Raw genomic sequence first — 13,730 nt, forward strand, 5'->3', positions numbered from 1 at the left:
GAATTACTACTTCTCTCCTATAAAATGCATTTTAAAACCATACTATGCTTGAAGTCATTCACGTCGAGATGTTGAAACTTGTCACCTGACCTGGACTCTACTTGGCACCTCTCCAGCCTCATCTCCTGCTATTGCCATCTTCCGAATCCTTCAGCCAAGGTCAATGTCTTACTTAGTTCCTCGGTGGGGACCCACCTGCTCTCCCTCTCATTGGTCGAACTCCTACCTAATTCCTAAAGACCCTTCAAGTTGGTTATACCTCAATAGAGCTATTTTATAAAAAGAAATAAAAGGAAAAAAGAAATTATCAAAGCCTGAAAGGCAGTCTGAGAAATTAAGAAAAATGGTTTATAATCCCTAATACAGCTATTTACATTTTTTTTCATCTTCTTTTGTTTTTGCCCATATAACCAATGTTTTGTTCATATCTTACAAGGGTACAGGGACAGCATATATTAGCTCTTCCCAGCTGCAATGCTGTCTGTCACACTGGTATGTCCTGATGAACTGTGCAATGTTCCAACTAAATTTGTTATTAACTGTATTTAAAGTCCCCGGTTTGCCAAGGCTTACTTACCTCTTCTTATATAGCATAGCACGTCCGAGATTACAACCACAATAATGCCAACTTCACTCTCTTGCACGTTGGTATGGTGTCTTAAATGCAAAAGTTAGCACACAGAATTTCACGTAACCTTCAGTACATCCTTAGGAAAAGGTCAGGCATTTAGAACCAGCGATGTAAATAGTCAGCTGCATCTTGGCAAATATTATATCTTAAAAGTGTGTCTCGTGTGTTGCTATATGGCCTTCATACTTGACATTTTCCTTAAATCTAAGTAAAATATAGAAATGGTAATAAATCATATAAATAAGTCCTTGCAAGCCCCTCCCCATTCTGCCAGGACAAGTTCCTAAAAGCAGCTTCCCTCCTTTCTTTCTGGGTAGATAATATACTCCCTGGGGTCAAAGATAAGAAAGTGTTCATGGTTGTATACAACATAAAAGCCCCCTGCCCTGCCCTGCCCCCAGCCACCTAGCTCCCCACCTCAAAAGCAACCAATTTGATTCGCTTCTGTTCTCTCCATCCAGCAAAATCAACAAACATATATGTGCATGTGTATATCCACACACTTAGAGTATTCCAGTCCTTAAAAAAAAGATAGCAAACAACATGCACTGTTTTACACCTTGATTCTCACTTATCAATATACAGGATATCATTATTAATAAATAGAGCTTCCAAAACCCTTGTAAAGTTGAAGAAACTATAAATATTGGTGTATCAAATTAGTCCCACATTGGTGAACATTTAGGTACTTTCCAATCTTTTGCCATTACAAACAATGCCATAATAAATAACCTCATAATACACCATATTGCATGTAGGCAAGCGTGTTTATAGCACAAATTCTTAAAAATGGAATTGCTAGGTCAAAGGGTGTGTGCATCTGTAAAACACAAAGAGATGGCTGAACTTCCCTTAGAGGCTGTATAGATTTGTATTGCCACCAGTTACATAAGACAATGCCTTTCTAACACCCTGAATCAGCAAACTTTTTGACCTCTGACAACTCAAGAGACAAAAATATATCATAGTGTAATTTTCACTTGAAATTTTCATAAGTATGTAGAAAGTTTTTTTTTATGTTTGAGAGCCATCTATGTCCATTTCTATGGCTGTCCTAATCATATCATTTGCCTATTTTTCCACTGGGCTGCTGTTCTTTTACTTTCTTGGGTTTGTTTACCTTTTTCTACATTAGGATAATTAGCTGTGTGACTGTGAAATGAACCCAAATATTTTTCCCAGTTATTTTTTTACTTAATTGGATTCGGCCAAACAGGTTTTATTTTAATTTTATGTAATTGAATGTATAAATCTTTTAAGGCTTCTGCATTTGGTATTACAGTTAGCAAAACTGTCTCTACTCACAGATTTTAAAAAAAAAAAAAAAGTTTTTCCATGAGTTCTCCAGGCACTTTATTGGTTCCTTTCTTTAACATGTGATCTAGTTAAGAGTAATGAACCAATGTCAATTTCATAGTTCTGATCATTCCACCATGATTATGACAGATGTTCACATTACAGAAAGCAGGGCAAGGAGCACGCAGAAACTCTATACTATCTTTACAACTCTTCTGTGAGCCTGAAATTATTTCCAAATGTAAAGGTTTTTAAAAATAAGGGATGAACTGATGTTATAATAAAAGCTTATTACCGGGCTAAATTAGCTCTTGGATACTTTTAAATCAATACTGGAGAAAAACAAAGCATAATTTTTCAGTTTTGGCGATCATTAAGCAATTAGTTTTAATTTGCAAGGGGGCGAACATAACATCGTTTCTCATTCCATTTTATATGTTCTACTCTATCTACATGTTTATACTGTGTCTTTGTATTCTGGTGGCCTGGGAGTTTTTTCCTAATAGATACAAATGAGAAGTGGAATATCTATTATGTGCTTTCCAATTCATAAAATTAGTAATGTTAAAAATAATTTTAGGGCCAGCCGAGTGGCGCATTGGTTAAGAGCTGGCTTGGGACACCAGCTCTGAGCAGCAGGGCCCCGGTTCGGATCCCACATGAGAGCCAGTGACACTGCCCTCTAAGCTAAGATGGTGAACAACAGCTCGACCTGGAGCTGGGATGCAATGAGTCACCAGCGACAGTGTAGGCTGCAGCCCCTGCTGCAGTGGGCTGCCATGTGTGGCTGGCAGCCAGCATGAGTGGCCAGCAGCCCGAGTGAGCTGCCAAGAGCTGCTGTGAGCAGCCGACGACCAAGCTGCCTCATCCAGGAAGAGCACAATGATAATACCAACATCAGCCAGTGAAGCAACGTCCTCCACAACTAGACTGAAAAACAGAACGACAGCAACTTGTCTGTTCCCCTTCCCCTGATTCCGCAGTGCTATTCCCCTCCCCCAATGTCCCAATAAAATCTTTAAAAAATAATAATTTTAATAAAATTCAGTGGAACTTTAAAAAATTGTGTGTCTGCGGTAAGTGTAATCCCACTATAAGACAATATGACACTCACAAATACAAACAGGGCAAGACTATTCCTTCTCTCCTTCACTCACTCACAAAATATGTACTGACGGTCAAATATGTTCCAGGCATTGTGCTAAGCACTCAGAAACACGCAAAAAAAATTACATTTTCGCCACTTCTTACTCTGTCCAGTCCCAGTAAGTTCATGCAACTGCCAAGTAACACTAATAACTAACGTGTACCGGGGTCCTTTCATTCCTCCCAAGTCTATGTGAGGCAGACGTTATTGCTACGCATCCCCGTATTTATGAGGGATGAGGAAACAGGTTGAGAGCGGTTCAGTGGCTTGCCAAAGGCCCACAGCTGAGGCGCAGCATGCATCTCGAGCCACCCTCTTTTGTCCCAGACTCCACCCCAGGACAGGGCAGCGAACACGAGGTGGGCGGGTCACCAATCCTGCACGCCCTGGTGGTGACGCCCCACCCACCCCAAATCCCAGCAGTGCAGCCGCGCCCACCCCAACCTGCAACCAGACTCCGTGGGGTCCTCTGCGAGGCTGCGCAGTAGAGGCATGGGGCGGTCCTCCGGGCAGCCCGGAACCTGGGAGGTGTCCAAAAGAAGGCGGCGTGCGCAGCTTTTCTTCTAGAGTCCTGCTCGGGTCTCCTTCGCTACGCCGCAGGATGGGGCCCGCGCCGCGGACCCTGGAGCTCTTCTACGACGTGCTGTCCCCCTACTCCTGGCTGGGCTTTGAGGTGACACCGGGCCTGGGAGGGCGCGGGCAGAGGGAAGAGAACGCAGGACTCAGGACCTATGGTCACGTGCAATTCCTAGCAGTGCCCAGAGCGGTTTAGGACAGGCAGATAGACAGACGGGGCTGAAGGTCACTTTGTATTTCCAAAGAGAATAAGGTCACTGGCTCCAGGTCACGCCTTTATATCTCAAGGCAGTGGTTTCCCATAGTGCTTTGGAAAAGGGGCAACTCCAAAGAATCAAGGAGAAAGCCATGGCACCGCCACCCCTTAGCCCTGGATGTCAATTTGGAGGGGGTGAGGGGATGGCGTGCAGAACAGGATGGAAACCGTCCTCAGGAGCAGAGATCCTGGGATAGATTTCTAGGAGTAGAGGGAGTTTTGCCATCTCAAACGCAAGTAATTCAGGGTGTCCTCATAAGCCCTACTTGGCGCTTAGAGCCCCTGGCTGACCAGCTGCCCTGACACACCTTGCTCGTCCCGCTGCCATTCCCACGTGTTCCACCTTGCTCTCTGGCTCTAGAGCTTCCGCTCTGCCCCTGCAGATCCTGTGCCGCTATAAGAACATCTGGAATGTCCACCTGCAGCTGCGCCCGAGCTTCATTGCAGGGATCATGAAAGACAGTGGTAAGAAGGCAGCGGCGCTTGGGGCAGGGACTCGAGGGAGGGCTGATTTCAAAGACTGGCCGAGGCTGCCCACCGCTGGGTCTTTGTATTGGCACCAGCAGCTAGCTAATCTGCCCTCTGCCCAAAAAGCAGTATGGGTCCCCCAAGCCTGGGACTCTTAGGCCACCTCTCACCAGCGGGGCCCTACTTTCCACCTGCAGGAAACAGGCCGCCAGCCCTGGTGCCCCGCAAAGGCAAATACATGGAAGCCGACGTGAGGCGCCTGGGACAGCATATCCAGGTTCCCATCAACACCCCCAAGGATTTCTTCTCTGTGATCCTTGAAAAAGGTAACGAGTGTGGGATACAGATGGGGGAGCACGTGGAAGCCAGCGAAGTTTGGAGACAAAAGGGCATCTAACTTCAATGAAACAAACTCTGGGGAAATGCAGGATCAGCACTGAGCGAACAGAAGGCTGTGGGGACATCAGAGGACAAAGAGCAGGACAAATCAGTCCAGAGAAACTTGGGTGGGAAGCCGAGGGCAGTGGAGCTCTGGGGCATGTCAGAAGCAGGAAAGAGGCAGCTCTCCATCAGGAAGCAAGCGAGGGGAGCCCTACCTCAGTGCCTGTGCCCCACAGGAAGTTTGTCGGCCATGCGCTTCCTCACGGCCCTGAACTTGGAGCACCCAGAGATGCTGGAGAAAGCGTCCAGGGAACTATGGATGCGTGTCTGGTCTCGGGTGAGGGCAGGGCTCTGGGAACCCACCTGGGAGACCCTCGGTGACTCGGCGACCCTCCCCTAGTTTCCAGACTCCTGCTCCAGCCCTACCCTGTTCGCTGCCCTACTGTCCTCCACCCCACCCCTCACCTGGCCACCTCCTTCCTACTGAGTGTTCGCTTCTTCCCAGGATGAAGACATCACAGAACCCCAGAGCATCCTGGCAGTGAGTGTCCTGGCTCTGCCCACCCCCCTGAGGAATCTGAGAACAGTTGGCATTTGGGGGCAGAGAAGATACCATTTTCTTACTGGGTGGAAGAGGCTATTGTTATTTGGGGAGAAAGGATATCTGTGTTTGGGGGGCCAAATTACTGAAAGGCTAGAACTAAGAGGACTCTCAAAAGAATATCTCATGGTTGAAAGGGGACGTGCGAAATTCTGCATGGGTACAATTTATTTGATGGAGGAAGTCAGTGGGAGAGAGATCATCAATGTTACCCCTCCACAGATGGGGAGGGATGAAGTACTGACGAGTCTTGGACCCAGACATTCCAGCACAGACCTCACCAACATGTCCAGAGTAGAAAGCAGGAGACTTCCAAAACAGGCTTTAAAAAGACCAAAAGAGATGACCGACTCAGGCCAGAATTACACCGAAGTCTGAGCGAGAACAAATGCAAATAGCTCAAAACATTAAAATGTGTACCAGCCATAGACAGAGGTATAAAAAGTACGTTTTTCTTTGCGATTCAATCAGGAAATTCAATGTTGTCCCTTCCGTTTACAGAAGATAGTTGAGGTATATTCAAATTTAATATATAAAATGGCAACTCACAAAACACATTAAACATACAAAGAATGGCCTATATATCCCCCCCCCCCGCCCCGTGTTTTTATTCCTGCCAACTTTATGCATAGGCTTGCCTTTTCGATTAATATTTAGCAATCATTTCCCATGCTGTTATAAACCCTTTGGTTTATAACACAGCATTCTATGCACCAGGCTTATTTTTGTTTACTTACCGTTCTCCTATTATTGAATATTTGATCTGGGACACAGATATCTTATGTAGCGTAGACAAAGGCAATGTCACATCAGAAAGCACTGCGTGATTTCGTGTTTATCCCTGCAGGCTAAGGAGGTCAGGTACCAGTGCTCCTCAAACTTGGCTATCTATTAAAATCACCTGGAACACCTGGGTGCTGCCCCCAGGCATTCTGATAGAATTGTTCTGGAGGTGGCCTGAGAATTGGGATTTTAAAAAGCTCCCCCTAGAGATTGTAACGTACAGCCAAACCACTGATCCCAAACTATAACGACAAACCCCAAACAGCCTTTATCCTTCTCGTGAAGCCAGGCAGGTGGCTGCAGCCATGCTCCCTGCTCAGAGGTCCCCTGGAAATTCCATGGGAATTAGAGCCCGGCCCTTGATTCAAAAAAAAGCACTAGATAGTCAGGAATCCTGAGCAGTAGGAAGACAGGAGCCCGGGACTTCACTTCAGGGACTCCGATTCTGACCTTGGCTATTGAACGCTTCCCTGTGAGGTGCCGCCTCCACTTCAGAGTCCTGGTGGGTTACTGCAGAGGTCAGGAGCTGTCTCTAAGATGCCCTCTGGTGTTAGATCTCTGCAGCTATGACTCTGCCACCGGCTCTTTCCACTGATGTCAAGTTTTTGAAGGAAGAAAACACAGCCCCTCTTGGCAAGGATAGACCTCCACTGTTGGGTGGGGAAAGGCCTTGCCACAGAAATCTGGGAGCAGACAATGAAAAGACCAGAGTTTTCTCCTGAGACCCCAACCCCCGCTAATATAGGTTGTGTTCCTTCCTGCATCTCCCCTCAGGCTGCAGAGAAGGCTGGCATGTCTACAGAACAAGCCCGGAGAATTCTGGAAAAGGCCTCTACAACACAGGTGAAGAACCAGCTCAAGGAGACCACCGACGCAGCCTGCAAATACGGGGTGAGCAGCTCATGGTGTGTCCCCAATGCCAGTGTTAGAGTCTCTGCTGGGTCCCCACGCTCCTGGCCAGAAGTCCTCCCTCGCTCTCCCAGATGACCTTGTCCTCTCCCTTCCAGGCCCTGACCCCGGGGACAGGAAGAGAGGGAGATACAGGGTGAGCAAAGACAGAGCATCCAAGAGTTAGGAACTCTTCTCAGACACCTCTGGCTAGATTTGCTTATGTGGCCCCAGACAAGTACTGGCTCATGGCCTTGATCCCAGCCTGAGGAGCCCCTGCTCTACCACCTTCCTCCCTGCACTGTAACTGCTTTCTCCAGGCCTTCGGGCTGCCTGTCACCGTGGCCCACGTGGATGGCCAAACCCACATGCTGTTTGGCTGTGACCGGATGGAGCTGCTGGCATACCTGCTGGGTAAGTTACAGGTACACATTGAGCTGCCCTTGACCCCAGCCCCACCCCTGTCATATTGGTTGACGAGGACAGATTTAGAACAAAATATGTTCTTGGCATAGAGAATGCAGCAGTTCAACTCAAAACTATAATCAAAGAAAACAATGTTCTAGGTATTTCCAACAGCGAAGCCTCATACAGACGTGGGGTGCTTGCGGTTAAGTGGGAGGGGCCACCTTCACGCCCTTAGGAGAGAAGGAAGCCAAGCGAGCTCTTCCCAGAAAAACCCTGGGGGCTTGTGAAGTCAGCCTCTGACACGTGTGGCTTTTGCCATCCAGGAGAGAAGTGGATGGGCCCTGTGCCTCCAGCTGTGGGTTCCAGACTCTAAGGACACCCAGAGGAAGCAAAACCGTTGGTATAACGGTTTGCTTACCCTGCCTTCACCATGGGGCACTGGGCCTCGGGCCTCCCCAGCCCTGGGGATGCCGGGGAGGGGCTGTGTGGTGCCTCCTCTACGTTACTCTCCTGGCTGCTCTTCTGTCCCTCACAAGTGCCTTTTCAGAGCCCCAGACTCTGCTTTCGCACAAAATAAACTTAATGCCATTAGGCATGATATTGCGTCTTCCCTGGTGTCCGTGTGTTCTTGGTGCTGCAGCCACATCGTGTCCACTTTTAGGTGTTTGGGAAGAACAGCTCTTCCTGGACTCCCAGCTCCCCTGCCCAGCTGGGGCAGCTTGTGTGCAAGGAGCAGGAAACAGGCCCCTTTTTCTTCGGCAGAAACTCCCTAGGTCTCTGTCAAGGACAGAAAACTAAGCCAGGTAGATTTTGCAACTGTCCAGTTTGGCACTTGCTGTCTTCTGACCCCCCCATGGTGTCCAAGACGGGGCTGGGACCTGAGGCCCCGTGGGAGTGAAGACTGGAGGGAACCAGAGCGTGGCTGACTTGTGCCCGGGTATTTAAGCCGGGTCCAGCTACACTGACCGGCAGAACCAGGGCAAGGCAGCACAGGGAGGCCTGCTGGAGCTGCCGTGGCCTGGGGAAGCTGCTAATCCGCCTCTCGCCCACAGTGCAGATCCTGAGAAAAGCCCAGGCCCCTCTCCCTGGCCAAGTACAAGGTCTGTCGCTTGCACACAAACCTATGGCTTTCCCGCACCCTCAGTGATTTATCCAAAGTCCCTGCTCTATCTGCCCACTTGCGCAGTAATCAGAATACCTTGTATTTGGACTTCCTTGAGAATACCCTTTATTCAGAAGCTGAAACCACACTTGGACGCCGGGTGGAAACCAGGTGTGGAGACTTCTAGGGGCCTTAGGAGCAGACGCCATCTTCCCTTTGCCCCCTTCCTCTGGCTCTTTCTCATCTCACATCCCACTTTCCCCTTTTGTCCCACACCACATTCTGTCTTCCTCCTCTCGCCCCCTTTTCCATTATTCCAGAATATCCCAGGATTTCAAGTCATAGTGAAGTAATGGCAGAAGTCCCTCTCCAAATCAGCACTCTCCTTCAAAGGAGATTTCGTGAGATGCTTATCTTGGCATTATTTGTGATACCAAATAACTTAAATATCTAACAGTAGGAGGATGTTTGAATAAATTATGGTATTATCCCGTATGTAATGTTTCATAGCCATCAAAAGTTGTATGTGTGAAGAATTTTAAAGCACACTGGAAATCTTAAGATATAACATTGATTGGGAAAAAAAGATGAAACTATAATATCTCAATTATGTCTTGATATATTACAGAAGATGTTATAATATTAATCTTGGAATAAAATATGTCAAGGTATTTCTATTTGTATACCTTTTTAAATGATCAGGTGAACAAATATATATTTAAATTTAAAAAGAAACAAGCACTTGGAGGTTCACATTTGGGTCCACTTGTGCATCCTTCCCGTTGTTTCCTAAAGGTACCAATTGCTCCACCTAATCCTAAATCATGTCCCAGGTGGAAGCAGGATCATCTCTTACCACAGATGCACTTTTCCCAGCTCTGCCCATTCTTCAAAGACAAACATCCCGTTTTCCTAATCCATTCGCAGAACTTAATCTTCCCTGGAGGAAGGAGACAATTTCTCGACTAATCCTCACACACATGATCTAGATTATAATTTCTGAACAATTTCTGCCAAGTAGCATCCACAATGAATGTATTCATCAGGGTTTTCCAAAGACGCAAAACAAATATTTATAGATATGTAGAGAAATCAGAAATCAATTATGAGGCATTGGCTCACGTGATTACGGAGGCTGAGCAGTCCCACCATCTGACAGAGGCCGGCAAGCTGGAGGCCCAGGAAAGCAGGTGCGGCCCAAAGGCCTGAGAACCAGGAGCGCTGATATCTGAGGGCAGAGAATGTGGGTGTCTCAGTTCAGAGAGCCAACTGGCTCTTTTCCTGCTCTTTTTGTCCTGTTGGGCCCCTCAGAGGATTGGATGGCGCCCACCCACACTGGTGAGGGCCCTCTTTACTCAGCTTACCGATTCAAATGCTCATCTCTCCCAGAAACACCTTCAGACACACCCAGAAATGTTTTCTCAGCTGTCTGGGCACCCCTTTGTTCAGTGAAGTTTATGTGTATAAAATTAACCATCAAGGCAAAAAAAAAAAACCCCAAATGCAGCTGAATTTTTTATTAAACAAAGGAACACTCTTTTCTTTAATCCAAAGAGAGTTTCATACTTAGTTTCTTTCTCTTCCCCCTTTCTGACCAACAGTTGTTCTGTAATACCAAATTTGCAATTAAGTCAATATTCAGAATTCAATAGTGAACCACTTTCTTGGGTTTCAGTTCAGATTCCAAGCTTAACAAATAACATTTTGCTCCCAAACCACAACCTTCTTAAATAAAATTCCTAAAAATGATATTTTTCAGAGCCAAAACGCAAGTGGTAATTAACGAAAAAGTATTGTATGCATGTGGTAAACAAACAACAAAAAAACCCAGCAAGGTGTCAAGTGAAAAGTGAAGTCTCCCCTTTCCCGCTCCCATGCCTACTCTCCAATTTTTTGCATACCCTCCCAGAAACGTCCATATTTTTTAACACGTTAAGTGTCACACATAATGCAGAGAGATGCCATACACCCTTCATCAATTTCCCCAATGGTGACATTCTGCCTAACTATAGTACTACTACTCCTTGTTTGTCCCAGGCCCCTAACCCCTGCCTGGAGAGTTCCTTCAATGTCTACAAACGCTGGGCAAAACTAAAACCCTTGGCTTGGAGCAGACCACCTGCCTCTTCTGCCAAGCCCATGGTCAAGGCTAGGACTGGCTCTAGCTGATTGCCCGACTGGAAAAGACGGGGAAAGGGTGTGGGGAAGCAAGGAAGGGTAGGCAACTGAGGGAGGATCAAAAGCTCAGTAATCATTAAATCGGTAAGTATTCGCTAATTACCAATAAATGACACACCAAGTATTTATTGTCTCCTCCATGCCTAGTAATGAGATGGGTCTACGAGGAGTGTAAACAATCCCCACTCTTATCCATGATGTGTTTCTGAGCCCCACCCTTCTCGGCACAAAGTGTCTCCTCTGATGCCGGGCAGCACTCTGTACCTTGCTCGCAGCATTTGTCACTCTGTACCTTGTCTTACAGCAGCTCGTTATGTACATGGCTGTCCTCTTGTGGACAGTAAGCTCCTGAAGTGTGAGATTCCCACGGGATCTATTGTATACACCTCAGAGTGTCCACATAGCAAGTGAACTATAAAGGATGTATGAACCCAAGTGTGATAGATGGTAGAACAGATTAGAACTGAGATTTGAAACCTGGTTTGGCCAAGCCCTAAAAATACGTGATAAACCACAATGCCTCCCTGTTGTCTCATTCTTAGGGACATATTCATGAGGGACCCTGCTGCCACAATCTATAGACATTGCTAACAAACACAATGCTTTTTCTGTCACTTGGCAACAACCATGCTCAATTTCTCAAATTCCAGAATCGCTTTTTGTGGCTTAGTGCTGAGTATCTGAGCAAGAGTGACAGCCTGAACCCCACTGTTCACTCCGTTGGTTTCCAGTGAGCTTTGTACAGTATTTCAACTAGTCGGTGAGGGCGACAACGTCGATTTGTCCTGACATGCTTGAGGATTTATGATTCTTTGGAAGCATTTCCATCCCCAAAATATCAATGTTCTGACCTACATCATGTTAAATCCTTCATCTACCTTCCCTACACAGTTGGAGGAGCTGTGAGTAAGGCAACAGACAGAGAAAAATACTCCCAACGGAGTTACGGGGCCAAACTGATGAGTTTGATTCTAACTAAACAAAGCATGTACTTCTCTGAGCTGGCTCCTTCCTCTGTAACATGAAAAATGATCGTCAGACCTATACCACGTGATGGTTACTAAGGATCAAATGAGATCATGGGTGTGGGCCAAACCGTTTCTACACACTTACGTGCATGCCACCACCAATGCCCTGCACGTTGGGCTTCTTGAGCCATTCAGTTGAAAGTGTCCCCTTTTCAAATCGGTCTTAATGAGCCCCTAAATGATAAGCATCCTGATACAGAGCCTGGGATCTTAATTTCCCAATGCTTCCTTATAGATCAATAACCTTTTCTTATCTTCTGATATTCTCTTTTGCTACCTTTGCTGTCTGAAGATTAGCCTTTTCTTAGGATGCCAAACAATGGGAAAATACCTTCTAACCACTTCAGGCGTAATGATCATAGAGTATCATAGGTGTCTTATTAAATTCTCATTATTAGGGCAGCCAGAAAGAGCGTTCAGAGTGTGATGACGGAGTAGTTAAGAGCCGGGTTCTGGACTGGGGCTTCGGGTTCACATGTTGACCCCACCCTTGATTAGTTACACATTTTCCTCAAGCTTCTGGCCTTACCCTTAAAATGGGCACAGTAACAGTAACTACGTTAACAGGGCCCTGCATGTTCAGGGACACGACCGGAAGCCCGGAGCACAGACCCGGGTATTGTCCAGCGGAAGCCCGGAACACAGACCCGGGTATGTCCAAATATGTGCAGGCCAGGGTACAAGCCTTGACCCCGGGGCCTACTGAGCAGGAGCATAAGCCCTTACATAAGCATGACTTGCATAAGCGGGAGGGAGCATGGGTACGCCCCTGCGCTCTCCTCCCCAAAACCACTATATAAGGTTGCTATTGCTAATGAAAGATGCGGATTCCTCCTTCATGTCGGCTCCCCGTGCCTTTTTTACATTGGGCATCTCACCACCGAAACCTTCCCCGCAAATCCCCGGCAACGACAACCTCTTATTACATTCTACGTGTTTTAAGTTACTTAATGTGTATGTACATTGAGCACAAATGCACACAAAACACTGTACACGTGTTGGCTGTGAGTAACACAGCAGACCCAGATTCGGAAACACAAAATCACAGAAAGGTGAAAACGGAGAGAAGCTTTCAGCAGTTGGCAGCCGGTCCCCCTCGCCAGCAGCCTATCAGCTATCTCCTCTTCTCCCTTCTCCTGGCCCTCCTACATCCCTTCACCATCACCCCACAAATGATGTGGGCACAGCCAGCCAGCCAAGAGGGGTGACCCAACCTCTAGCAAGGTGGTTTGTGGGAGGCAGGCAAGTAGAAAATGGAATGGCAATTGAATTAAGTGGTGCATTCAAATTTTGCTAAGGACACACTAAGTTGATGAAGAAAAAGGAAAGTGCAAGTTTGGGGAAACAATTTGGCCATATGTATTCAGGGCAATGAAAACGTTCACATTGCTTGTCTCAATAATGACATTCCTTAGAATTCAACAGGAGGAAATCATCGAAAACGAAAGAAAAATTACACGACACAAGATGTAGACAAAAAAGGGTCCTTTGGAAAGTAACCTCACTGGGTGACCTGATCCTAAGAGTAAATTCCTCACCGGGCAGGTCACTGTGGGTGGTCACGCCCCAGGCCTACAGCTTCTTTAGTGAGAGGTTTGAAGCCAGTCCTGTCCACTGTTCTTAGGCATCTAGGTTAGCACACCTTTGAGATGCCAGAAGTCATAGCCCTCGAAGGCCTAACCACCCTCAAGAGAGCACATAATATTAAGCATCCTGTCATCTAGCCCCATCCTTGCCTTCTCCCACTTCCGTGTAATGGTCCTTATGCTCCCTCCTTAATTTTAAATGCATTAAAGAAACTGCAACACTGTCATTCTCCAGAGCATCTGAGATCTTGCTTTCCAGCAATTGTCAGTTTTGGCTCCAATAAAGTCTTATGAAAATTTTTACAGGTTTGGATGTTCTTACATTGACACTTATTATGCAGACCAATTTCCTTCTTTTACTATATTAGCTGTAGATTGAAATTCTGATCCCAGCTACATTT

At 46.6% G+C, this 13,730-nt stretch overlaps 1 protein-coding gene across 4 annotated transcripts; it reads left to right on the forward strand.

Annotated features, from left to right (window-relative positions):
• Positions 1-3,502: 3,502 nt before the first annotated feature.
• GSTK1 (glutathione S-transferase kappa 1) lies at positions 3,503-8,045 on the forward strand. 4 transcript variants are annotated; one of them, XM_019632298.1, is made up of 8 exons: positions 3,503-3,747; positions 4,268-4,371; positions 4,572-4,700; positions 4,992-5,092; positions 5,261-5,296; positions 6,914-7,030; positions 7,348-7,441; positions 7,671-7,761. In XM_019632298.1, exons 2-8 carry the CDS (start codon positions 4,359-4,361, stop codon positions 7,733-7,735), a joined length of 555 nt encoding a protein of 184 aa, XP_019487843.1. In that variant the 5' UTR covers positions 3,503-3,747; positions 4,268-4,358; the 3' UTR covers positions 7,736-7,761. The 4 variants fall into 4 exon arrangements, with proteins under 4 accessions (XP_019487843.1, XP_019487841.1, XP_019487842.1 ...); XM_019632296.1 differs by having other exon boundaries at positions 4,290-4,371; XM_019632297.1 differs by having other exon boundaries at positions 3,505-3,747; positions 4,290-4,371; positions 7,759-8,045.
• Positions 8,046-13,730: the final 5,685 nt, after the last annotated feature.

Source organism: Hipposideros armiger, unplaced genomic scaffold (genome assembly GCF_001890085.2).
Source record: "Hipposideros armiger isolate ML-2016 unplaced genomic scaffold, ASM189008v1 scaffold_1116, whole genome shotgun sequence".
NCBI lineage: Eukaryota > Metazoa > Chordata > Mammalia > Chiroptera > Hipposideridae > Hipposideros > Hipposideros armiger.